This window comes from Myotis nattereri (assembly GCF_964212035.1).
Source record: "Myotis nattereri genome assembly, chromosome: X".
NCBI classification, from domain to species: Eukaryota; Metazoa; Chordata; class Mammalia; order Chiroptera; family Vespertilionidae; genus Myotis; species Myotis nattereri.
Window position 1 is genome coordinate 110,882,074 of NC_138078.1, and position 25,965 is coordinate 110,908,038.

Here is a 25,965-nt window from a genome sequence, read left to right on the forward strand (position 1 = left end):
TGCAGGAGGCAGCTGATCGATGTTCCTCTCTCATCGATGTTTCTAACTCTCTATCTCTCTCCCTTCCTCTCTGTAAAAAATCAATAAAAAAATATATTTAAAAAAAAAAACTTGTGTCCCTCCAAACAATGTTGAGGCTTTAATCTATGTTTGTAAGATTCATGTTTGAAAATATGTATTCTTTTATATATAACTAGAGGCTCAGTGCATGAAAATTTGTGCGCTGGGTGGGGGGGGGGTGTCCCTCAGCCCAGCCTGAGGCCTCTTGCAGTCCAGAAGCCCTCAGGGGATGTCCAACTGATGGTTTACGCCCGCAATCAGACATCCTTAGCACTGTGATGGAGGCAGGAGAGGCTCCCACCACTTCTGCTGCACTCGCCAGCTGTTAGCCCAGCTTGTGGCTGAGCAGGGCTCCCCCTGTGGGAGTGCACTAACCACCAGGTAGCATCTCTGGCACCGCCCCCTCAATCACCCCTTCGCCACCACCACCAGTCGCTGCTGCCCCCCAATTGCCGTCCCCTCCCTCTGCCCATTGGCACCCACCTTGGCTGGCCTGATGGCCGCTTGCTGGCCGCCCCCAACCCTTCTGCCATTCAGTTAATTTGCATATTACGCTTTTATTATATAGGACAAGCTCAATATAAAAACACAGAAGTACCTACCTTTACTGGAAATTTCAACTGGTTGTACACTTCTGAAACCAGGAGGTTGTGGCTAAGTGTCTTCCTCATCTTCATAATTCGAACAATTGCAGCATCAATTTGATACTGTCTGTCTTGAAATACTCTTTCTGTAGTGCTTGCTTGTTCCTCAACCTAACAAAAAAAGTTTCACTTAGGAATTGTATCTCAAGGTAAACTTGATTACTTACACTAATTGTGTATTTTAGGAACATGACACTGTTAATGCACTAAATATGCTGAATTATCTAAAGGACCTTTATAAATACAGAAAATGACAGGGAAAAAAACATAACTTCTTTCTGTCCTAATTATATTGCCGTGTACCTATGAAGTAATGTCAATATTAGTTAATAAAAAATACAATCTTTGAGTTGTTTTCCTAGAAGTAAACACCAAATGATACTGAACTTGTCATTTTCTTTTATTCTGTCCTTGAAATCTCTAAATGTGTCACAAGGGGATGTTGAGTAGATTTCTGTATGACATTAGCTTGACATTAGCTTCTCTGTAAAAATGATTGACTCTGACCTCTGACTCAAAGTATCATACTAACAAGCTAAACTAACAGAGTCAAACTATTTCTTGATAATTTTTGTACCCTGCTGGTGTAGCTCAGTGGTCGAGCGTCAACCTATGAACCAGGAGGTCATGGTTCAATTCCTGGTCATGGCACATGCCTGGGTTGCAGGCTAGGGAGTGCAGGGGGCAGCCAATCAATGACTCTCTCTCATCATTAATGTTTCTATATCTCTCCCTTTCCCTGCCTCTCTCTGAAAAATAAATTAAAAAAATTTTTTGAAAATAATTTTTTGGCACTTACATCGGAAGAATAATTTGGGCTTTTTGCCAGCAATTTCTTTCTGATACATCATAAATGTTTAAAAAGGACACAGTCATCTTCTAAGTGAATATCACACCTTTGATGTGAATGTGAACAAAACAGGAGCTTGCCTGAGATATTGACCTCTGTCCCACATTAAAACTTTTTCTGGTTTCAATTAATGCTATTGGTTCCTTAATAAAAGTCATACAAATTCAAAAGGCAAAACCCAACAAAATATTCACTGTTAATCACAGAAATACTAAATCATTCAGATTTTTCATCAAGCAAGTTGACAAAAATTTTAAAAAGAAAATACAATCTTTAGTGCGGTTGAGGGCACTAAGTCAGGCAGTCATGCTGCCAGACAAGAGTGTAAATTGGTACAGCCTTTCAGAAACACAATATGACATAATGTAGTAAGATTCTTCAAATGTTCATACTCGTCAACCCAAAAGATCTACTTCCATGAATTTATCATAAGAGGAGACTCAGAGAGATTTTTAGGTACAAAGAGGTTTCTTACAGTTTTATTTATAAATACTAATACTAAAAATTTCTTAGCCCTGTAAAAGAATATTGTATGGCCATCTGCCATTTTATCAAGATATTTATTTAATGGCATGGAAGAAGTCTAAAGGTTTAATATTAAACACAAAAAGCAGGATATAAAACTGTTAAATATCAAGTCTGTGTGCACCTCCCTTGCAAAAAAAAAAAAAAAACCCGCAAAATACTGAAATACATTGAGCTAAATAGAGATAGCCATAGAAAATATTAACACCAGTGGTATTATAGCTATAAAATCTTTTTTATAAATTTTTATCATGAACACATATAATTCTAGTGCATTAGGATGAGGAGAATGTAAAAGAAATACCGTTTCTTTCATTTGGATTTGGTTGATCTTTATCCTGAAAAGTTTGTGTTTGAAATCATCATTACAAATGAACTTGTCACCATCTTCGATATCTTTGCCCTTCGGATTTTTTGCCAGAACTCTAGCTTTGCCACAGGCCAAAGACTGCAGTGTTCTCCTTAGCTCACCATCCTCTGAAGAAGAAATAGTGGCTTAGTCATTTATAATAGCTCACCAACAAGAATACCTACATTCAACCTCAATGTAGCTTCCACCCCATCCCTCTATTAATATTGTTTCCTTTTTACTCCATGGTCACCAATGACTCCCTCTGTATTTCATCTAATGTCTTTTTTTCCTGGTCATCCTCTAAAGACTTCAATTACCATTCCATGTGAATTAACTACCAAACCTTCAGAAATTTTATCTCACTTCTCTCCAGTCCCTTATTTATTTATTTATTTATTTATTTATTTATTTAATTGGTTTTTTTACAGAAAGGAAGGGAGAGGGATAGAGAGTAAGAAACATCGATGAGAGAGAAACATCGATCAGCTGCCTCCTACACATTACTGGGGATGTGCCTGCAACCAAGGTACATGCCCTTGACCGGAATCGAACCTGGGACCTTTCAGTCTGCAGGCCGATGCTCTATCCACTGAGCCAAACCGGTTAGGGCCAGTCCGACATTTAAAGGACACCTCCACCTGGCTGTTTTTACTATCATCTACTCCAGTATGTTCAAAATTTTATTCATCTTCCCCCCCATAAAATTGAGTCTTCTTTCCAACTGTTAGTCATGAATCTACCAACCTATTCGGGTGAGAAACCCTGCAATTATCTTTCTTCTCCTTCATCCTCCACTTATCTAGTAAGTTGTTGCTTCCTTAGAAATGCCTCTTCTCCATTCTCATTGGCCTCATTCTAGTCTAAGCCCCTATCATTTTATGACAGAATTACCCCACTAGTTACTGGACTGGAACCTCTTCATCTTTCAAGTTGCCCTACATAAGTCACTTCCATTATGTCACACACTTGAGACCCTACAATATATTTCACTTGCTAGATTTGTAAGTCTCTACCCATCTTACCCTAACTTTTTATCTCCCTACTAGTAGCCCTGCGCACGAATCAGTGAGCCAGTAGCTCGCTGCTGCCCTCCTGTAGCTCTCCGCCAGCTGCCCCGCCCTCCTCCCCATAGCTTGCTGCCCTGCTCACTCCTGTAGCTCTCTACTGCCTGCTTGTATCTCACTGCCTCATCCTCCTGCTGATCTGTGATCCTCCTGTCTTTATGCGGTCGGTCGTTACATAACCATTTGCATATTACATCTTTATTATATAGGATTCTGTGCTGCAGTTAAACTCTTCATGACTCCTGCTCACACTGTGCTCGCTGCTACCTCCGAAAGTCTTTTCTCACAATTATTTCCACTTGCAGCATATGCTTTCTCCCTAACTAAAGCTTGAAGGTCCAACTCAAGTCCCACCCCTTTCATAAAGGCTTTCCCAAATGTACCAGTCCACAGTGATCTCTTGCTTTGCCAAATTCCTAATACACTGAGAGTCAGCACGACAGACTGGTACTTTGAAATTATTTCAAGTGTCATTTCCCCCTTTCCCAGTGGTTACATTATGAGTGCCAAAGAGAGGGATTATTCCTTTATATCCCCCCAGAGTTCTTAACCTAGCAGAGCACACAGAGTGGACACTGAATAATGCTTGCTAATCAACTGATTCAACACAAACCTATTCCAGTAGCCTGCTTGATCTCTTCTAAACTGAACTCCTCTCCCTCATTAAACATCAGCAGCACCAGTGTTTGAAAAAGAGAGACTTGGAGTTCTTTTTTACCCTGTTAGAGAAACAGCAATGTTTAGCCATCATTTTTAAAATATATATATATAAAGCATTAATAAAATAACTACTCTCTTACAGGGAAAGCATTTGTTTTTCAATTATTGGACTTAGAAACATGGATTAACAGTATCCAGAAAAGCCAGTATGTTCAGTATTGGGCTTAAGTGTGGTCTTACCTAAAACAGGAGGAAGTATTGGGTGACATTTCTAAAGTCTTTTTTAAAGCCCCATAATTAAAACTAAACAACGAAGTAATGAAAACTAATAACTTAGCCTTCTTATTTGTCATTACAGATATTTATCATGAGTACCAAGAAATCACTATTTCAAATGCATTTTTGACTTTTTTGATTCAGGTAAGTCATGAAAAGCTGCAGGAACTCTATTCTCGAGCTCCCAGAAACAAGAAGTTTTCTGTCAAGAAGTGGCAGTGGATTCTATTTAGTACATCCACGGGTGGGGAAAGAGTGGATGAAAGGGGTACTGTTCTTGGTTTTGCAGCAGGGTCAAATCAACTGTGGAAAAGACCAAATTCTTATAATATACAGAAAGCTGTGACAAGCTAATCACTGTCATATAGACATCAAAGATACAGTTATAAACAAGTTAGGAGGGATGACCTCAATATCAAAGATGAACATGAAAATTAAGTTTGGGGAACATCCACTTACCTCTTTAAATTCTGCCTTTAACACACAGTGTCCTAGGGTTGACTGCCATTGAAGTTTCCTGCCACTATGTTTGCCTAGGTAAAATGTCTTGAAAATCTCCTGAAGTTTTACCATCTACAGTAAACAAAATAAAGCTTTATTTAAGCTGTTTCCAATATCACACATTAACCACTCTTTATATTTACCTCATGTATACTAATTTCTGGATGTTTTTAAGACTATCCAATAGGTTCACTGATCACTGATATAAGGCAATGGTCCCCCAGCTACCAAATCTAATGGCATTTATCAGTCTTCACACTCTTGCTTTAATCATTCCCTCTTTGGAACATTCACCTCCAATGCCTTTTGTGCCTCTGCACCATGCTAGATCCTCTCTCTCACTATTGCTTCTTCATTGGTTTTCTTCACAGGTTCCTCTTCCAACCACCTTCCAAATGACAACCCTTTCCAAAGTTCTGCTTCAGCCATCTTCTTCCTGTTTCTACATTCTCCCTCCGAATGAGAGAGATCTACTCCCTGGGTGTCCATGATTATCTCCCTGGAGGATTTTCAGTTATCTATCTCTCTAGTTTTAACCCCTTTTCTAAGCTTCAATACTGAGGTTCAACATTTTCCCAAGGAGTTAGGATGGATTTACTCAAGCCCTCATCACTCAGCAATCCAATCCCCAGGTGACACATGAGCAAGACTTTTTGAGAGCTGAGCAGAGGTGAGTACAATCTTGGGAAATGAAAGAAGAGCCAGGGGAATCAGCCCTGAACCCAGAAACTTGGCATCTTTATGCTCTAATAATATTAATATAAATAGAAGAGTAAAATATTAAAACAGCTGGCATTTTGCATTGGTGTGCTTACTGACACAAACTCTTATTAAAAGTATCTATTTTTCAGTGACAAACAAAATAGAAGTGTCATGTATTTCTATGCTTATAATTCCAGTCCTAAACAGCAATTCTTACCTCTGGTGGTAAATGGACTTCCATAGGCACATATGTTGGCCAATAACCCATTGTCAGGATATTCACAGTTAATTCAATATTCCCAGGTACATTCTGGTTCTGCATATACTACAATAAAATCAAACACACATACTGAGATTTTAAAACTGAAAATGCAAACATTTCATTTCACAATAATGACCCATTCAAGAAGTTCCCCATTATAAAATTACATGCAAATACTGACCATCACTAAAATAAAAGTCAACTATTAAAGGACTAAAAATGAAGCCTATATTAAATGCACTGCAAAAGTGCACTGGTTGCCCTAACCGGTTTGGCTCAGTGGATAGAGCGTCGGCCTGCGGACTGAAGGGTCCCAGGTTCGATTCCAGTCAAGGGCATGTACCTTGGTTGTGGGCACGTAGGGGGTGTACAGGAGGCAGTTGATCGATGTTTCTCTCTCATCGATGTTTCTAACTCTCTATCCCTCTCCCTTCCTCTCTGTAAAAAATCAGTAAAATATATATATATATTTTAAAGTGTACTGGTTAACATTTTGTTACAATGGCACAAGGCCACATGACCTCATTAGAAGCATTATCAACTTAAGTGGTCTCTCACATATAGCTGGGCTGTTATAGGATCTCTTCTCCATTGTTTTCCCCATACCACCTGCAGTCCCCACCTTTGGAGACCCCTATGTGGTTTGGAACACCTTGCAGCAACCCCCATTCCTCACCCCACCAGCCAGCCCAAGTCTCCGGTTTTTCACTTGCAAACAGGCGATGACCTGAAGTGGGGAAGGAAGAAAAAGGGGAAAGGGCAAAGCAGATAAACCCTATTCTGTAGCTACCACAGGACCCATGATCCTATTGATCTTGATCTTTCTCTAGAGTCTTCAATTCTCATTTCCCACTGTAGCAATATAGTGATGAAAAAGTCATTATTAAAACCCTAAGAGAAGAAAATCTCATTTGCTATCACTATTCCTATGCCTTTAAATATTTGAAAACCACCTATCACAACATCTGTGAAACTGTGGATCTAGCTTCTCATTGCCAATGGCCCCAAAGGCCTTACACAACCACTCTGTCACGTCTCCTCCCTCTCCATTGCCAGCTTTCAACATGTGAATCATCAACAATGATTAGATGCTAGAGAAAGTCCTGTTCTCATTATCTAGCTATAGCTTTTCTTGTTCTGACTTCAGCTTAATACATTTTATTTCTATTTTTGTGTTATCTTTGGTATACATTGAGAATATTAAAATAGGTCAAATATACTTACATTTCACTTAAGTTGCTATGAAATATTTATAAAAACATGTTTCTATTTATCCTTTTCAATACAAACCACGCAAGTAGATAATTAAATATATTTAAAGTTCAAGGAATGAAGTAAGAGTTTAACTCACTTTTACCTGTTTGAACTGAATCATGATGTCTTTAGAAAGTTCCATGTCTTTAAACATCCCTTCAAGTTTGCTGGTGAAAGCAGCTCCACATTCTATTTAAGATGTTTATACATTTATAATATTACAAAGTGGTTAAAAACAAGGAATTTAAAATTAAAAACATGATTGTAAAACAAAGTAATAGCATGAACTATGATCTGTAATTATTCATAAGAATAAAAAAATCCCTACCCTAAAGTGTATTCCCCACTAATTGAGAATCAAACTCTAATCCTATAGTAGTAACCTTATCTCCTACTTAGAAATAAAATAAATGGGAAATTTTTTATACAAATAATAAAAACAAGAACAATCTTTTATTTTTTAAAATCACAACAGCTCTGGACATGTTTGCAAAAATAGACTGGAAATCTCAAGAGCTTACTCAATTTACATTTTCATCATATGAACATAGAATAATTGACAAAATAGTGAAAATTAAGCTAACAACCCCCCCTCCCCCAGAAGTCAAAGAAGAAAATGAACAGAAAGAATGACAAACATACCATGTTTAAGTTTGGAGAGCATTGATTTTTCAGCATCTACGGATGCACTCTTCCCAACTAGCAGGCGTTTGGCTAAATCTTTCTTATAGAAGGCCTCAAAAACATCCTTGCCTATTTTAAATAATAAAACACTCCAATTAAAAGTTCTGATAAAATTGCTTTGAAGTATTTAATAAATCACACTATTACTCCAAGTTATTTAAATTTATACATTTTATCCAAGTTCACTAAATGCAAGAAATATTAGAGGCAGACATTTGTATCAGATGTTTCAAAAGTTCCTTGTGCCCTGGCCAGTATTTCTCAGTGGTTAGAGCACTGGCCCACGCACTGAAGGGTCGCAGGTTCAATTCTTAGTCAAGGGCTCAGGCTCATATCTGGATTGCAGGTTTAATCCCCAGCTTTGGTAGGCATGTGCTGGAGGCAACCAATCGATGTCTGTCTGTCTCTTCCTCCCTCCATCCCTTCCTTCTACTCTCTCTATATCAATGGAAAAAATACCTTAGGATGAGGATTAACAAAAATAAAGTTCCTTGCTACAAAGAATTAAGACTGCATTAACTTTTCTTTAGAAAAGTTTTAGTCACCCTAGCCGGTTTGGCTCAGTGGATAGAGTGCAAGCCTGCAGACTAAAGGGCCCCAGGTTCAATTCTGATCAAGGGCAGGTACCTAGGCTGCAGGCTTGATCCCTTGGCCCTGGTCAGTGTGCGTGTGAGAGGCAACCAATTGATGTGTCCCTCTCACATTGATGTTTTCCTCTGTCCCTCCCTGTCCCTTCCACTCTCTCTAAAAATCAATGGAAAACTATCCTTGGGTGAGGATTAAGAAAAAAAAAATTAAAAATAAATTTAAAAAAAGAAAAGCTTTAGTCAACTAGTAGCTCTAGCATCAATACTCTAGAGCAGTGGTTCTCAACTGTCTGGCCCTTTAAATACAGTTCCTCATGTTGTGACCCAACCATAAAATTATTTTCGTTGCTACTTCATAACTGTAATGTTGCTACTGTTATGAATCGTAATGTAAATATCTGATATTCTTAGGCGACCCCTCTGAAAGGGTTGTTCCACCGCCAAAGGGGTCGTGACCCACAGGTTGAGAACCGCTGCTCTAGAGATTACAAGTAACAAAAATCAAGGCTACTAATAATGGAAAAGTCAAAACACAGGGCAATTAAATAATATTCCTCAAGCATCCCAATGAATTAAATGCAAGGAATGTAATCGAATTTTAAATATCCCAAATACAATTTTACATTAACTCCCAAATAATATTCCTTCCAGGTTGACTTTACTTGCTAATTTCTCTGTTGAGTGTTTTAAAAGAAAAGTATTAAAATAAAAATAAACTTACCATAGATAAATCTAAATATGATCATAATTTTATCCAACATTTTTTCAAGTTCTTCATCTGTAGCCTCTTTGTTGCCAGCACGAAGCTTTGAATCTACATATTTAGCTAAAATGGGGGGAAAGTTTGTTGTTTAGTGATCATAGATATCCTTATCATACTGGGCATTACATATACCCAAACAGAAGTATGATATAATACTGAGTTTTTCCGTGCTTCAGAGGTATACATCCATTTCTTTAAACAATGTCACAGAGTTAGCAAATATTTCAGTCTTAACTCAAATCCAAGTCTTCTGACTCTAGAGCAGTGGTTCCCAAACTTATTTGGCCTACCGCCCCCTTTCCAGAAAAAATATTACTCAGCGCCCCCTGGAAATTAATTTTTTTAAAATTTTAATAGCAATTAAACAGAAAGATATATGTATTAATGTTTCTACCTTTTTCGTAAAATATAGTAAAGAAAAGGTGTAAATTAGAAACATTGAAGTTTGAAATTATGAAACTTTATTGAACTCAGAATAGAAAGGTAATACAAAAAAAGTTAAAACAAATGCACCTGTGGCCATCACCGCCCCCGCTGGATCGCTGCAGCGCCCACCAGGGGGCAGTAGCGCCCACTTTGGGAATCACTGCTCTAGAGTGTCCGTTTTACAATGATGGTAAGCAACCTTAAACACTACTTTTCTATTAAAACAAACCATATGAATTACAGAGTTGAAGGCAAAAAAATTAAGTAAAAGTAGTACACCAATGAAATTTTATCTTTTTCGCAGAAGACCCTAGACCAGCCGTGGGCAAACTACGGCCCGTGGACCGAATCTGGCCCGTTTGAAATGAATAACACTAAAAAAAAAAAAAGACCGTACCCTTTTATGTAATGATGTTTACTTTGAATTTATATTAGTTCACACAAACACTCCATCCATGCTTTTGTTCCGGCCCTCCGGTCCAGTTTAAGAACCCATTGTGGCCCTCGAGTCAAAAAGTTTGCCCACCCCTGGGTTAGACCTTCTCAGAGTACATCCTCTCCTAACATTAAGGGGTACTTAGGTGGGAAAACCTGAGAAACACTACAGTAAATCACACCCTTACACTAAGTGGGCCCAGATTATTTGGTTTGTTTTTGTCCTGGACATTTTCCTTTTCTCACTGGCAATTTTAATTTCTGCTATACTTTCTTATAACCCTAACTGTGAGCCTCTAAAAATAGCACCCTGGCCCTCTAAACTGCTGTGGGCTTATAAAACAGATCTCAAGCTTATTATAAACAAAAATAAATAGGGTCCAATGTACTGTCTTACAATGAAAGAACATTATGTTTGACAGGTTGACTTTGAATCTTTCTTTAGTTTCAAGAATTAATATTCCTTACATTCAGATTCTTAGAAACTACCAGCTAAGCAACATCAAATAAACGGTGTTGTTATATTGCCATCCTGTCAAAATTTCAGATTAACTGAAATTTTATGAATAAAAGAAAAACATTTAGTAACTGGAAAAAAGAGACTAGAAAAGTACCTATTAGTTCAGCAGGTTTGTTCGGTCTCTTGTTAATGAATGTTTCAAATGCTTCTTTCATGGCGTTGATAAATTTTTCGTTCTTCAGAAAACAGATATCAATAATATGGTCAACCTTATCTTTAAAATCCAGCAATTCTTGAACCATGGTTTTATCTTTTTCAGGATTAATTACAATTGTGCTGCCAAATGCCTAAACAACAAAAATTACCACTTTTTACTAAAATTGAATTATCCACAATAAAAACAATCCCCAAATCATATTTTAAATACATATACATATTTTTAAATCTCAGCAAGTAAAATAAAGCTGTTTTTGAAGTCAGGAAAAAATAAAGTGATAAAACATCTACACTGATACCATTCCTCTGGACCACAAAATAACAAATGAGCACTGGGTATATAATATCATAATGGGACATGATTTTAAGTCTCTAGGCTCTTTTTCATACTTTTAAAGAAGTCAACTTTAAGTTTTATAAAAATGGCAATCTGCCTTCAGTGTAAAGATTTAAGAAAGGGAAGGAAATTTTGGATCCAATAAAAGTCCTCTTTCCATATTCACTGCTATAAGCATTGTAGCTAGAAATTATAGCCAATATCAAGAAGGTAAATGTTTTAATTGCTGATTTACCACACAGCTATCATTCTCAGGTTGACTGCTCTCAGAACACCCATTACTTAAAAAATATTGGGCCCAACCAGAGTGGCTCAGTTGGTTGAGTGTTGTCCTGTGTACTGAAAGGTTGCCAGTTTGATTCCCAGTAAGGGCACATACTGGGTCTGATCCCCAGTCAGGGCAACCAATCGATGTTTCTTTCTCACATCAATGTTTCTCTCTCTCTTTTGCTCCCTTCCTCTGAGTATGTCCTCTAAGGATTAAAATTTTATTTTATTATTTATTTATTTATTTAAATTCTCACCCAAGGATATTTTTCCATTGATTTTTAGAGGGAGTGGAAGGAAGAGGGAAAGACAGAGAGAAATATTAATGTGAGAGAAACACATTGATTGGCTGCCTCCTGCACGCACCCCAACCAGGGCCCAGGCTGGGGAGGAGTCTGCAACAAAGGTATGTGCCCTTGACCAAAATCGAACCCGGGACCTTTTGGTCCACAGGCTGGTGCTCTATCCCACTGAGCTGAACTGGCTAGGGCTAACATTTTTTTAAAAATACTGGATCTAACAAGTACTAGTAAGAAATACTTGCTGATCTGCACTCTAGGTGTACAGATTATAAACCGTGATGGAGAAAAAATAATCACAATTGTTGGTACCTTAATGTATTCAATCCACTGCTGCAAGAGAACCTGAACTCCCCCTCGAACTCTACTAAAGAGCTGATATAGAAGAGATAAATCTTGAATTCGGTTTTCATCAAGAAGGTTATTTAAACCTGAAATTTGAAACATTTTGGTATTTAAAAAGTAAACAAAAATGACAGATATTTTAGTGAAAATTAAGTTAAATTATTATTGCAATACTGGCCTGAACTATGACTAATCTGTGAATTTTATATAGGGATTTGCTTTAAATTAAACCCAAATAGACAATCACCTTTCCAAGTGAAAACTAAATATAGGAAACTTCAGCCTATATAAAAATAATTGTGTAACTGTTTGTATCATTTAACATGGTAGATCAGATGTTTAAACCAATTTATAAAAACAAATTTGTATAAATGTACATTATAAAAATTTCATATCTTTAGTAGCCATACTATATCTGGCATTAGTGTACATAGCTATATATCAGAGTATTAGATATTGCCTCTAGTATATCAAGAACCATACATTAATAGTCCAAGTTTAAATGAGGTTCTAATGTATTTGATTTTCAGAATGAAGTAACAGTATATTCAAGTTCTAAAATATATCCATTTTATACAAAAGAAAAGATGGTTGAAAAGTCAGACGTTTTACCTATCACTGGCATTATCAAAGTAAATGCAGGGTATACTCTAAGATCACTTAGTAATGCTTGGTAGAAGTGCTTAGTTTTATATGCTACGAACAAAAACACTTTAATGCAAAAACGGAATGCCTTTCCTTACTGTAGTGTTACAAATTAAATCAAGAATTCCCAAATTCCCACTGTTTCTTCACCAGTGTTGGTGGACCTCTCTCATCTTAGCTCCTGTATCTTAAGTTAAGGAAAGGAGCACCTCTTGAAACTTCACTGTGAATAGGAAAAAAGGGTTGTATCCATCCTTAGAAGTGCAGCCACCACAGCTATCAAGCTTTTAGAAGTGCAATCTTTAAATTTGTTTCAATTGTTTGCTGCTATCTGATTTATAAATTGTAATCTGATTTATAAATTACCAATTACCTTTCTGAAGAATTGCTGTCAAGTGTTCACCTAGAAGTTGTTTTTCTACAGTAGCGATTAATGACTTCCTACAAAGAAAAAAAAGAGTTTAGAATTACTGAGATTTGACTTTTCTGAAATTTTAAAACCTCTTCTGGGTGAGAAAAATCAAATAGCTTATTTTATGTTCATTTTAATATTCCTGTCTTATGTATAAATTTATTGATGATCAGCATTACTCTATGCCTAAAAGAAGGAAAAGACTGCATATTTCAAAACTTGATTTACATTATGAAATAAGCTAGAGGCCCAGTGCACAGATTCATGCACACTGAAAGGAAATTAATTAGAAGGTGGCTGGTGGGGTGGGACTGGGCGAGACAGGCTGGACATGCCCTGGAGCCAACCTCCTGCGGTCCCTCCCTGGCCACCGCACCTGAGGCGGCAATGGGGATGGAAGGGCATCTGCAGAGTGAGCAGGGTCCCTCTGGCAGGTGGGGTCCCTCAACTTGGCCTGCAGGGATCAGGCCAAAACCGGCAGTCCGACATCCCCTGAGGGGTCCCAGAATGCGAAAGGGCACTCTGCAGTTGCTGTTGCTTGGCAGCTCCTGCATTGAGTGTTTGCCTCCTAGTAGTCAGTGCGCATCATACCTACCAGCCAGTCAGCTGGTCACTTAGCTTTTTATATATATACTAGAGGCCCATTGCACGAAGATTCATGCACTAGGCCTTCCTTCCCCTGGCTGCCGGCACCGGTTTTCCTCAGGCACCCGGGACCCAGGCCTTTGGTCTGGCCACAGCGGAGAAGCCAAGCTTCGAGGCTAGGCTTTTCCCCTCTGGCCACAGTGAGGCTTGGCTTCTCCGCTGTTGCCACAGCGGAGAAGCCAAGCCTCTTCAGTCTTCACTCCGGCCGGAGCCCTCAGTCTTCGCTCCGTGCCTGCGTATGCAAATTAACTCATATTTGTTGGGTTAATTTGTATAGTCACTCTGATTGGCTGGTGGGCATAGCAGAGTGACACTAATTTGCATGTTTCTCTTTTATTAGTGTAGATATATATAGATATATCTAAGGTCTTGCTGTGGCTGCCTTTTTCAAGTTTCTCTGCTTTTATTAGGAAGGTAAAGAAATTATCTATGCTGCTTACAGGAACTCCTTATTTTGGTAATATATAGGGGAGCATAGAAACAGTTTCTACTATGCACACCCACTGAATTTTAATCAGCCCAAAGATTTCAAAGATAACCAGCTTCTAACATTATTTTTAAATTACATCCTAAACACATACACACAACCAATAATCATATCCTTAACCTTAATCAAATAACAACTTGAAGCTTGTATTATAAAAACAATTGTTAAGCAATCTCACTTCACACCTGAAAATAGTTACTAACATGGTTGGGATGCCTAAAGTGCCTTAAGCAATTCGACAACACAGGTTAAGGCTATTAGGCAGAGCTTGTCATACTTACTGGGTGGTCTGATCTAAGTAAGTAATAAGTCTGTCTGCTTCTTCCTCTAGACGTTTGTTAACATGATGAAGATATTCAGGAACCTACAAAGATAGTTTTTTATATTATTGTTTTCCTCCCCATAAATCATTCAGAAAATGTCAAGTCCAAAAGATCCTGGAAGCAGCCCTGCCAAATGTGGCAGGGTTGAATCATATGTAAAATTATAGGTAGAGTTTATGATCCAGAATTCTGGCCTTTAAGAAGAGAGAAAAGAAAGGAGCACCTAAGTGAGAGAAAAGCATCACAATGTTGGGAAGATAAATGCAAAGGGCAGCTTATGTTCTATAAGTAAGGTCTATTGTGAGATACAGTGGATTTATTAATCATGATTTTTAAATACCTCTCTTTCCTGCATTAATTTTTGGCCTTCAGCTGCGTAAAGCCGGTTAGTTTCTTCCAAAAATCGTTGTTCAAAAGAATCCTGATAAATCTGGGAGGGAGAAACAAAATAATGGAGTTTATTTATTCATTAGCTACTTATTGAATGTTCTTTATGTAAACAGCACTATTAATTTGGTTTTTACACATCAAACTAGGGATAAACATCAGCTCTGTAGTAAGTGAAGTAGTTAACTTACTTGCAAGTCAGAGAGCATGCTTAAAAGGCTTCGGAGTAAACTTCTATCAATTGCTTCACCATTCCTCTCTCTCTCAATCAACAGAAGAATGCCATCAATTGTCTTAGTCTGGACTTTTTGATCACTTATAATATGAGCCCTAAATAACTCCAATCCCATGTCCCTAAAATAAAAATATAATCTAAATTAATTGACGGCAATACCACTTCTGGAGAGACATACATGTTAATTAGGGCTCCAGGCTTTGAAACAGCCACTGTAAAATTACATGATAAAATCCACACATTGAATCTATATATGTAAAAGCCTAATATGCAAAGTGTCCCATTGGAAGTTCAACCGACCAGGAGTTTGATCACTCGCTATGACATGCGCTGACTACCAGGGGGTGGTGTGGAATGAAAGAAGGCCCTAGCTGGCAGCCAGGGAAGGAAGGCCCCAGCTGGCAGCTGGCAGCTGCTAGGGACCCTACCCATGCATGAATTTCGTGCACTGGGCCTCTAGTTTTAAATAACATTATTAAACTAAAGTATACAGGAAACTCATTTTGTCTCTAATGAGAACTAAGGCTAAACTCCTATCTTCCTCCATAACTAAGTTTTGTTATATTATCTCCTTTGGTGGGTTTCTTCCTTGATCAAATTAAGAGATAAAATTAGTTCAAAGTTATAAAATGGTCTTCACTGTACTGTTAATGAAGGCTTAATTGGTCATTTGTCATCTGGCTTTAGTACTCAAAAATCAGCAACTCTGATAATTGCTATAGGTAGATGCTAGGTACACATGGTGGGGGAAGAGCTCATTACACTATTCTATTTTCCTGTATAGCTGGAATTTTCCATAAAATTGTTAAAAGATAATGAGCATCCCTGGCTGGTTTGACTCAGTGGATGGAGAAGTCAGCCCTCAGACTGAAGGGTCATGGGTTCGATTCTGGTCAAGGGCATGTATTCAGTTGCAGGCCCCAAGCAACGAATCAATGTGTCTCTCTCACATCCATGTTTCTCTCTCTGTTTCCCCCCATCCCTTCCACCTTCTCTAAAAATCAATGGAAAAATATCCTTGGGTAAGGATTAACAACAAAAGGATAATAAGCACATTTTTGATCAGCAACAAAATAATATACACTCATATTAATTCTTTAATATATACATATAGGTATATATATCTCTATCTATCTATCTATCTATCTATCTATCTCTATATCTCCAAAGTCTTGCCGTGGCTGCCTTTTTCAAGTTTCTCTGCTTTTATTAGGAAGGTAAAGAAATTATCTGTGCTGCTTACAGGGCTCCTTATTTTGGTAATATATAGGGGAGCATAGAAACAGTTTCTACTATGCACACCCACTAATTTTAATCGGCCCAAAGATTTCAAAGATCAACTTTAATTCCCATAGAAAAACTTTATAAATTATTATAGGCTCAGTGAATGTTAGCTATCTCTAATATTAGCATAAAACATAGGAAGGTAAAACTGCTATAAATATGTTTTAAGAAGCCAAATGTGAGGTTTTAGGAGAATATTCACAGTATCACTTAATCTCCTCAATTAGTGTAATTAAGATTTGACAATGGTTTGTAACAAATCTTTTCAAAATATTTTTCTAGCATCCTTACCAAATGGAGGGTAGCATTGAATTCTGAAGAACGTAAGTTCTATCCAGAAACAAAAAAATGCTCCTGATCATGATCTGTCAATAGAAAAAAGAAATCAAGCAATTTTTATATTTTGTGAGGCTGAAATACTTGCAACTCAATAAAATAAGAATAAAATTGCAGGATTCGCTTTAATATATACTAGACTACTAGGATCAAACATACAGATGAACAGATATACCATAGAATATGCCCATACCATTTTTATTAAACTACTCTATTATCTTAATCCTTCTGTAGTTTCCAGAAAAGGGGCACTTAAAATGATCCTATGACTTCTTTGTAACTTGAGAAGTAACAGAGGTCCTGGTGGGGTAGCTCAGTTAGTTAGAGCATCATCCCAATATACTAAAGTTGCAGGTTTGATCCCTGTCCCGGACACATACAAGAATCAACCAATGAATGCATAAATAAGTAGAATAACACATATATATGTATTTGTGTGTGTGTGTGCGCGCGCGTGTGCGCACGCGCGCACACAGACAGTCCTCGGGTTAGGTCAGACTCGACGTACGTCATTCGTGGTTATGTCGCCATCTCCCATTTATTTATAAAAAAAAAAGTTCAGTCATTTTAACATATGTACATATGTGCTTTATGTTTTTTTATTATTTATTTTCCACAAGTAAAGGTCAGGAATTGTTATCTTTCTTTTACATTTTTTTACTGTTTCACTTCATTACTGCTGTGTATGTGTTCCATGTGGGTTCCCACTTAATGGCGAAAATCGGTTATATTGCGCCATAGGAACAGATCTCCGATGTAACCCGAGAACCTACTGTATGTATATATGTGTATGTGTGTGTGTGTGTGTGTGTGTGTATCTCGTTTTAAAATCAATAAATTTTAAAAAAGAGAACTGAAAATAGAAAACAGGGAATCAAGCCCTGGGCGGTGTAGTTCAATGGTTAGAGGATTGGCCTGGACACCAAAGAGTTGCAGGTTCGATTCCTGGTCAGGGCACATACCTAGGTTTTGGGTTTGATCCCCAGTCGAGGCATGTACGGGAGGCAATCGATCAATGTTTCTCTCTCACATCAATGTCTCTCTCTCAAATCAATGAACATTAAAAAAAATTAAATGCTTGCTTAGTTATAACTTGCATTTTCAAAACAGAAAACAAAGCCAAAATTAGTTTCCAATTCAGAAGAACAGATACTGAGGCAGGCCCCTACTTCATAGCTTTTAAAACTAACATTCCCGTATTTAAAGAAATTTATTTTTTAACTACAATATTTAGCTGAAATGTAATACTTTTTACAGCTTACCATTTGTCTACAGTGGTTCTGCCAGCATCTATCAATTTTCTTTAGAAAAAGAACACTGTCCAATGAATCCGTGAGATGTACGTCAAGGACATTTTAAAGTGCTTAGTACAAGTGGCATGTGCAAAGTAAGAGCACATTTGTCTTAAATTTGGAATACCTTACATACTAATGAAAATAGTATTTAATTATAGAAAAAAATGCTCTTTCTTGAACTGTAAAAATATTGTATCTCACTAAAAATACCTAAAAAACAAGTCTTGTCCTAGCTGGGTTGGTACAGTGGATAGAGTGTCGGCCTATGGACTGAAGGGTCCTGGGTTCAATTCCAGTCAAGGGCACATGCCTGGGTTGCGGGCTTGATCCCCAGTAGGGGGCGTGCAGCAGGCAACTGATCTATGATTCTATTATTGATGTTTCTCTCTCCCTCTCCCTTCTTCTCTGAAATAAATTAAAATATATTTTTAAAAACACAAATCTTAAACATAATTGAGTATTGTGTTTTCAGTTTGTAATTTCCTTAAATTATCGTTCCTCAAATGGAAATTTGTTAGGGCTAGAAAAGGGTAAAAATGCAAGAACATTTTATTTACATTAATACCACATATTAGACTTAGATCCTAATTAAAGCTAAAAAAAATTTTCTCTAGAAGCAAAATAAAATTAGATCTACAAAACACAGCTACAGTGGAACCTCAGTTTTCAAACTTACTTCATTCCAGAAGGCTGTTCAAGAAGCAATTTGTTCATAAATTGATTCATTTTTTTCCATTAGAAATCATGTAAATTGAATCAATCCGTTCCAGACCCCAAATGATTCTCTTTTAACCTTTCTTATATACAGTACATGTCTAATGTATTGTTTAAAAATCTATAAATCAACACTTCTTTTCTTAAATTTATCAAATCAGCCCCTACAACCCTTAAAGGAATCACTTTCAGCTCTTGTTCTATAGGTGTCTTTCAGGTCAACATGCAGCATCTTTGCTTTTTCACATTATCACTGTCTGACATGCTGTCACGGACTAACTGCTTTTCGTTTATCCAAATCAACAACGGTTTTTCTACCTCTCCAATTGCTCATGATTATTGTTTCTTTCACACCCTTAGCAACATTTAGCATTCTCGATGGCCTCTTTATGTTTTAAAATTGTACTAATTGTGGAATTTCACCAGCAACAAAAGCATTCTCTCCTTTGTACAAGCATGAAAGGGTTGTCAGGTCAAAAACCAAGGAAGTTGGTTCAACAACCAAGATACTATTTTTGTTAACAACTTGGTTGAGAACTGAATTATTCAAGATGGGAGATATTGGAGAAATGAGGTTTGACTGTATTCCATTTCAAGCTGGATTAAATAGTGAAGAATAGGAAGAAAATAAATGATAAAAATACAAGATGTTTCGTTTTTAAAAGGATATTCTCTGAACTGATGAATCTGTGCTTTGATGTGATCTTCACAAATCTGTCTCAGCTGTTTGTACAAGTTTGCAGAAATCTTGTAAGAACAGAGATTTTCTACAGCCTGTAAGATTAAACACACACATGCTTAAGGGAAGAACACATATAAATTTTTATTATTTTGGTATTTCTACCATGTAAGCTTATTAAAAAGGGTTGAACGTCCATTTAAAACACAAAGTAAAACAACAATATATTAACAATGTGGTGGTGAACTTTTTCAATAACCAATGTACTATAATTTATTGATTATGGCTGTAAAGGTCTTAAGGATGGGGGGAATCAAGCTGAGCCCCGCCCCCCGTGAAGACATTCAATATATAACAACTGCTACATATAAATGCTGTCTTGTTCTTTAAAATGTCCATTGTTTTCATAAGCAGAAGTCCATTTTGAGCCTAAAAAATAATTTCACCAATTTTTCATCGGAAAGGTTGGGCTGTCTGACCACCACTGAATAAAATTTAATACTTTGGTTCTCCTGAACAAAACAATGCAGAAATTACTTCTAGCAGTATTATAAATATGATGTAATTAACCACTAAGAATTTTTCTCCAACATTTCAGTTTTAAAGTATTTAAATATAGGTTTCAAAATCTGAACTGAATAAACATTAATTATAAAAGAAATGACTGTCTTTTTACTTCATTCTACTAGTTGAATTGGTCTTCTTTTATACTCAGCTCCTAAAAGGACAAACTTCAGATTTCAATGAGTTTCTTATTATGTATATCAAAAGACTTTCAAATTTAAAACAACAGCCTGGGTAAAACTCTTTTGATGAGCTCTGATATAATCTATAATTCCAACTAGTTATGACTTAAGTATAACATCAGGATTCCTGTCTTACCACAACAGAAAGCAAAAATTCATTAAAATTGACTCTAAAGGAGCATCTAAGTTCTGTTGGTTGGAGTGGAATTTTATAAATATGTAGTCATATTGCCAGTATGCAGGTCCAATAAATGAATTAGCAAATGAAAAGAAAGCTTAAAGGAAACCACTATACCATTGGAGGAAAGGAGTCACAACTTATAGGAAACAGCAGTCCAATTAGATCCAGCAGCTAAGGAAGAATAAGGTGGCCATTTTCCATGGGGCCTTGGGTTAGGCCACAAATGTCTAAAAGGTGTCTTTATATTTATTTATGTGCCTTTCTGTTTATATTGGTCCTCTATGGACTCTCCCCCTTCCTCCTTTAAGATTCTTCTCATTGTATCAAGGTGATCCTTTTGAGTGACTCATTTTCTCAGCATTTCTCATTTTCCTCTTAGATTCTGTCGTCCTACTTCATCTTGTCCACATTTCTCACCCACTTCCAGTACTTCTCCAAGTCCTATTTCTCCATTCCCTTCTGCTGTATTCCTCCTCCTCCCACATAGTAGTCCTCAACACATCTATTTATCTTCTCACACAATATACCATATTCTCTCACTACTCAACTAGGTCCTACTTCTTCCAATAAAGCTTTCCTTAATTGACTCAGCAACTAGTAACTCACCTGGCATACCACATTGACATCACTGAGTCAATACCACATGTATTCATGTGTACATCCTGTCCCCCAAATCTCCTTACTGACAGAAAGAGACCATGTGCTCAAGTCTCTACTGATATATGTTTGTTAATACTTTTTGGGCTCTGAAATAGGTGAATATAGTAAATACTAAAAAAAAAAAAAAAACTAATATACATCTAACTCGCAATGTGTCCTGCACATGGAAGAGGCTTTTATGGTGTAAGGAGAAAACTGGCCAGAAAACATACAATTACAATACACTGTGCTAGATGCTGTGACAGGGATAAGCATAGAGGTGAGACCCCTAATCCAGTCTTTGGGGCAGAGGCAAGTCAGGAAAGTCCAAAAAGACCCAGAGGGAAATGGATAGAGAGCTAGTGGGAAAAGTGAGAAATAGGTAAGTAAGCTGGGCTTTAAATGCATACAGCCTCACCTGTGTTTAGTTGAAGGGTGGTTTAAGATGTTGCAGGAAAGAACAGTAGGAATGGATACAGCTCTCGGAAGATGGTAGTGTAAGTAAACGCCTGTACTTGCCACCTCTCTCACAACCACATCAAAATTACAACTAAAATGCAGAACCACCATCATCCAGAACTGCTGGAAAGCTGGCTAAATGAAAGTCCTACAACTGGGAGCAGGGAAGATGGTGGCCGACAGGACAGCAGTGAGCAAGATAGTGTGAGTGAGTGCAAGAGTGAAAGGTGAGTGAGTGGATGTGCAGGGAGTGTGTGTATTTGTGAGTGAGGGACAGTTATATTCCATAGGATGGTTGGGGACTGGCAGACCAGACTCCCCTGGCCAGGCAGCCTCTACCACCACTGCAATCTCTCCCGGAGTGGCCGGCTCTGCCACAGAGACCGTGCCATCTTGAAGAGGAGAGTGGCTGTGATAGGAAGCCTAGCTTTACCTTTACTCTGGGAGACCTCAGATACCACCTGGGACCCTGCAGCCACAACGCCCAAGGACCAGCTGCTTCAGCTGCGAACCCATGAACACTGAGACTCCAGCCTACCTGGCCACAGGCGCCTAAAAAGTTTGTCCAGGGGGAAACAAGGTGGCAGCTGAATAGACGGATGGGTCCTGTGCCTTCTAACAGAGGAGACAGAAGAAACAGCTGAATCGAATAAGAACCACCAGAAATTGGGGAATTAAACACAGCTGGTGAGGTAATCCATGGATGGAAAGGTCAGAGATCACCTGGAGAGAGGTGAGATTGGGGATCTGGGCTAGAGGGAGAAATGTGTGCAGCCGGGACTAGAGTCTCAGAGGGAGAATGCACTGCACCAAATCCCTGTCTCTTGGGGTCAGTGTAGCCCTCAAATGTAGCCTTCTCTTGAGGTCAGTGTAATCTTTCGAATGTAGCAGTCCACAGGGACACTGAATGCCCCCATGGGACATTGAAGCTCTGATGAAGCTAATGAACTTCACTACAACACTTTTTTGTTATCTTTTACTTAAGAAACTAAAAATTGCCGAAACCGGTTTGGCTCAGTGGATAGAGCATCGGACTGCGGACTGAAAGGTCCCAGGTTCGATTCCAGTCAAGCGCATGTACCTTGGTTGCTAGCACATCTCCAGTGGGAGATGTGCAGGAGGCAGCTGATCGATGTTTCTCTCTCATCGATGTTTCTAACTCTCTATCCCTCTCCCTTCCTCTCTGTAAAAAATCAATAAAATATATTTTTAAAAAAACATTCTTCCTCCAAATCCTAGTCCCCCCAAATCCACACATGTCATATCAAAAATGTGTTTTCCTAAAAGAAAAAAATCACTCCAAAAAAATATTACTAAAATAAGGATAAACAATACAAAGATACAAAAAATAAAGAATTAAACATAGTGCCCTGGCTGGGTGGCTCAGTTGATTGGAGCATCATCTCCTATACTAAAAGGTTGTGGGTCCAATTCCCAGTCAGGGCACACACCTAGGTTGCAGGTTCAATCCCTGGTAGGGGGCATATGGGAGGCAACCTATAGATGTTTCTTTCTCTTTCTCTCCCTTTCCCCCCTCCCTCCCTCCCTTTCCCTCTCTAAAGTCAATAAACATATCCTTGGGTGAAGATTAAATAAAAAAGAATTAAACATAGTAAGGGAGGAAATCTAGAAATTTTTCTGATTTAACCATGCCAGAAATAAGAAAGGTAGTAAATACCCACCAGGGTGCTGAACTCTGGTCATTGGGCTAATGGGTTGCATGTTGTTTTACAACCCATATGTTTAAAAAAGCAAAATACATCAAAAAACTTTCCAACAACTGATACAGAAATAAAACCTACATCAACTCTCTTTTTACATCTAATAAAAATGACTAACAATCACTCTAGCCGGTTTGGCTCAGTGGATAGAGCATCAGCCTGTGGACTGAAGGGTTCCAGGCTTTATTCTGGTCAAGGGCACCTACCTCAGGTGTAGGCTTGATCCCCAGCCCCAGGTTGGGGATGTATGCAACCAATCTATGTGTCTCTCTCACATAGATTTCTCTCTCTCTCTCTCTCTCTCTCTCTCTCTCTCTCTCTCTCTCTCGTCTCCCCCGCCCCTTATACTCTCTAAAAATCAATGGGAAAATATCCTCAGATGAGGAATAAAAATAAAAATGTTTTTTTAAAAAAGATACTCACAATATATCAAAAATTAAGAATCTGCAGAAAAGAAGACAATGAAACCTAAATTATTATTATTTTTTTACATATAGCAAGGAGGAGTTAATTAAGACTACGATTATCAAGGCCTAAGAATTTATAGTTGCACTTTTTTTTAAAATATATTTTTTTATTGATTTTTTACAGAGAGGAAGGGAGAGAGATAGAGAGTCAGAAACATCGATGAGAGAGAAACATCGACCAGCTGCCTCCTGCACATCCCCCACCGGGGATGTGCCCGCAACCCAGGTACATGCCCTTGACCGGAATCGAACCTGGAACCTTTCAGTCCGCAGGCCGACGCTCTATCCACTGAGCCAAACTGGTTTTGGCTATAGTTGCACATTTTTTAAAGTAGCAGGGATGGTATCTTTTAAATGTATTTTTTATTGATTTCAGGGAGGAAGGGAGAGGGAGAGAGAGGTAGAAACATAAATGATGAGAGAGAATCATTGACTGGCTGCCTCCTGCATGCCCGCTATTTGGGATCAAGTCCACAACCTGGGCATGTGCCCTTTCCAGAATCGAACCCAGGACCCTTCTGTCCACAGGCTGACAATCTATCCACTGAGCCAAACCAGCTAGGGCAGCAGGGATAGTATTAATAATTCAGTAAAAGGAGGAGCAATACATTCATCTATTAGTGGATACGTAGGTTGTTTCCATATCTTGGCTATTGTAAATAATGCTGCAATGAACATAGGGATGCACATATATCTTTCTAAGTTGGTGTTTTATTTCCTTTAGATAAATACCCAGAAGTGAAATCACTAAGTCATACGGCAGCTCTATTTTTTTTTTTTTTTTTTTTTGGTTAATCTTCACCAGAGGATATGTTTTCCAACTGATTTTTAGAGAGTGGAAGGGAAAGAGAGACAGAGAGAAACATCGATGTGAGAGAGACAGATTGATTGGTTGCCTTCCACACGTGGCCCAACCAGGACCAGAGATCAAACTTGCAAACCAGGTACGTGCCCTTGACCAGAATTGAACCTGCAACCTTTCCGTGCGAGGGCCAACATTCTAATCACTGAGCCACACTAGCCAGGGCTGGCAGTTCTCTTTTTAAGGAACCTTCATACTTTTTTTCCATAGTGGATACACCAATTTATGTTCTCCCCAACAGTGCAGGAGAGTACCCTTTGCTCCACATCATCACTAACACTTATTTGTTGTCTTTTTGATAATAGCCATTCTGACAAGTATGAGGTGATATCTCATTGTGGTTTTGATTTGCATTTCCCTAATGCAGTGATTTTCAACCTTTTTCATCTCATGGCACACATAAACTAGTTACTAAAATTCTGTAGCACACCAAAATATATATGTATATTATAAAATATTGAAAATTGCTGCCCTACCCTAGCCGGTTTGGCTCAGTGGATAGAGCGTTGGCCTGAGGACTAAAGGGTCCCAGGTTCTTTTCCGGCCAAGGGCACATGCCCCTGCTGCTGGTTCAATCCACCTAGTAGGGGGCGTGCAGGAGGCAGCCAATCAATGATTCTCTCTCATCACTGATGTTTCTATCTCTCTCCCTTCCTCTCTGAAATCAATAAAAAAATATATATTAAAAAAATGGAAGCTTGTTCAAAAAATTTGCTGCCCTAATGATTAGAGATGTTAAGCATCTTTTCATGTGTCTGTTGGTCATCTGTATGTCTCCTTTGGAAACCACCTAGGTGTTCGTCAATAGATGAATGGATAAAGAAGATGTGGTACACACACACACAGGAAAATTACTAAACCATAAAAAAGAATGAAAACTTGCCATCTGTGACAAAATGAATGGACCTAGAGGATATGATGCTAAGTGAAATAAGTCAGAGAAAGACAAATACTGTATGATTTCACTTATATGTAGAATCTAAAAACAAACAAAAAAAATAAACAGAAACAGATTCCTACAGAAAACTGATAGTTGACAGAGGTAAGGGGGCTTATAAGATGGGTGAAAAAAGTGAAGATGGCTAAGAGATACAAACTTCCAGTTATAAAATAAATAGGTCATGGGGATGTAATGTACAGCTTAGGGAATATAGTTAATAATATTGTAATAACTCTGTATGGTGATAGATGGTAACTAGACTTATTGTGGTGATCATTTTATAAGGTATACAAATGTCCAATCTCTTTGTTGTACTCCTAAAACTAATATATCAACTATACTTTAATAAAAGAGGAGCACTACATAACATGATAGACTAAATTTAAAAACACCAACAGTGACAAGTTAAAAGTACATAAAATACAATATAGAACATATCCATCTCTGCTAAGAATCTAACTGCTCTCCTATAACCATTGGCTGGTTAATTAAACAACCAGATTTTACAATGGATAATAACCTATATGCTGAAATGGAAA

At 37.9% G+C, this 25,965-nt stretch overlaps 1 protein-coding gene across 4 annotated transcripts in view; it reads right to left on the minus strand.

Annotated features, from left to right (window-relative positions):
* The window catches only part of CUL4B (cullin 4B), a 43,401-nt gene that overhangs the window by 7,444 nt on the left and 9,992 nt on the right, over nt 1–25,965 (minus strand). For 2 of the 4 annotated variants that reach the window (XM_081081177.1, XM_081081179.1), the window contains exons 3-19: nt 19,403–19,506; nt 17,986–18,055; nt 16,679–16,752; nt 15,060–15,222; nt 14,822–14,911; nt 14,440–14,522; nt 12,988–13,055; nt 11,937–12,055; nt 10,660–10,852; nt 9,143–9,247; nt 7,793–7,903; nt 7,254–7,339; nt 5,852–5,959; nt 4,891–5,004; nt 4,109–4,214; nt 2,384–2,556; nt 663–815 (exon numbers count right to left, since the gene is read on the minus strand). In XM_081081177.1, the coding sequence (XP_080937303.1) occupies nt 663–815; nt 2,384–2,556; nt 4,109–4,214; nt 4,891–5,004; nt 5,852–5,959; nt 7,254–7,339; nt 7,793–7,903; nt 9,143–9,247; nt 10,660–10,852; nt 11,937–12,055; nt 12,988–13,055; nt 14,440–14,522; nt 14,822–14,911; nt 15,060–15,222; nt 16,679–16,752; nt 17,986–18,055; nt 19,403–19,506 (1,920 nt within the window). Of the gene's footprint in view, nt 1–662; nt 816–2,383; nt 2,557–4,108; nt 4,215–4,890; nt 5,005–5,851; nt 5,960–7,247; nt 7,340–7,792; nt 7,904–9,142; nt 9,248–10,659; nt 10,853–11,936; nt 12,056–12,987; nt 13,056–14,439; nt 14,523–14,821; nt 14,912–15,059; nt 15,223–16,678; nt 16,753–17,985; nt 18,056–19,402; nt 19,507–25,965 lie in introns of all 4 variants that reach the window. The other 2 variants (XM_081081176.1, XM_081081178.1) reach the window with 1 other exon arrangement.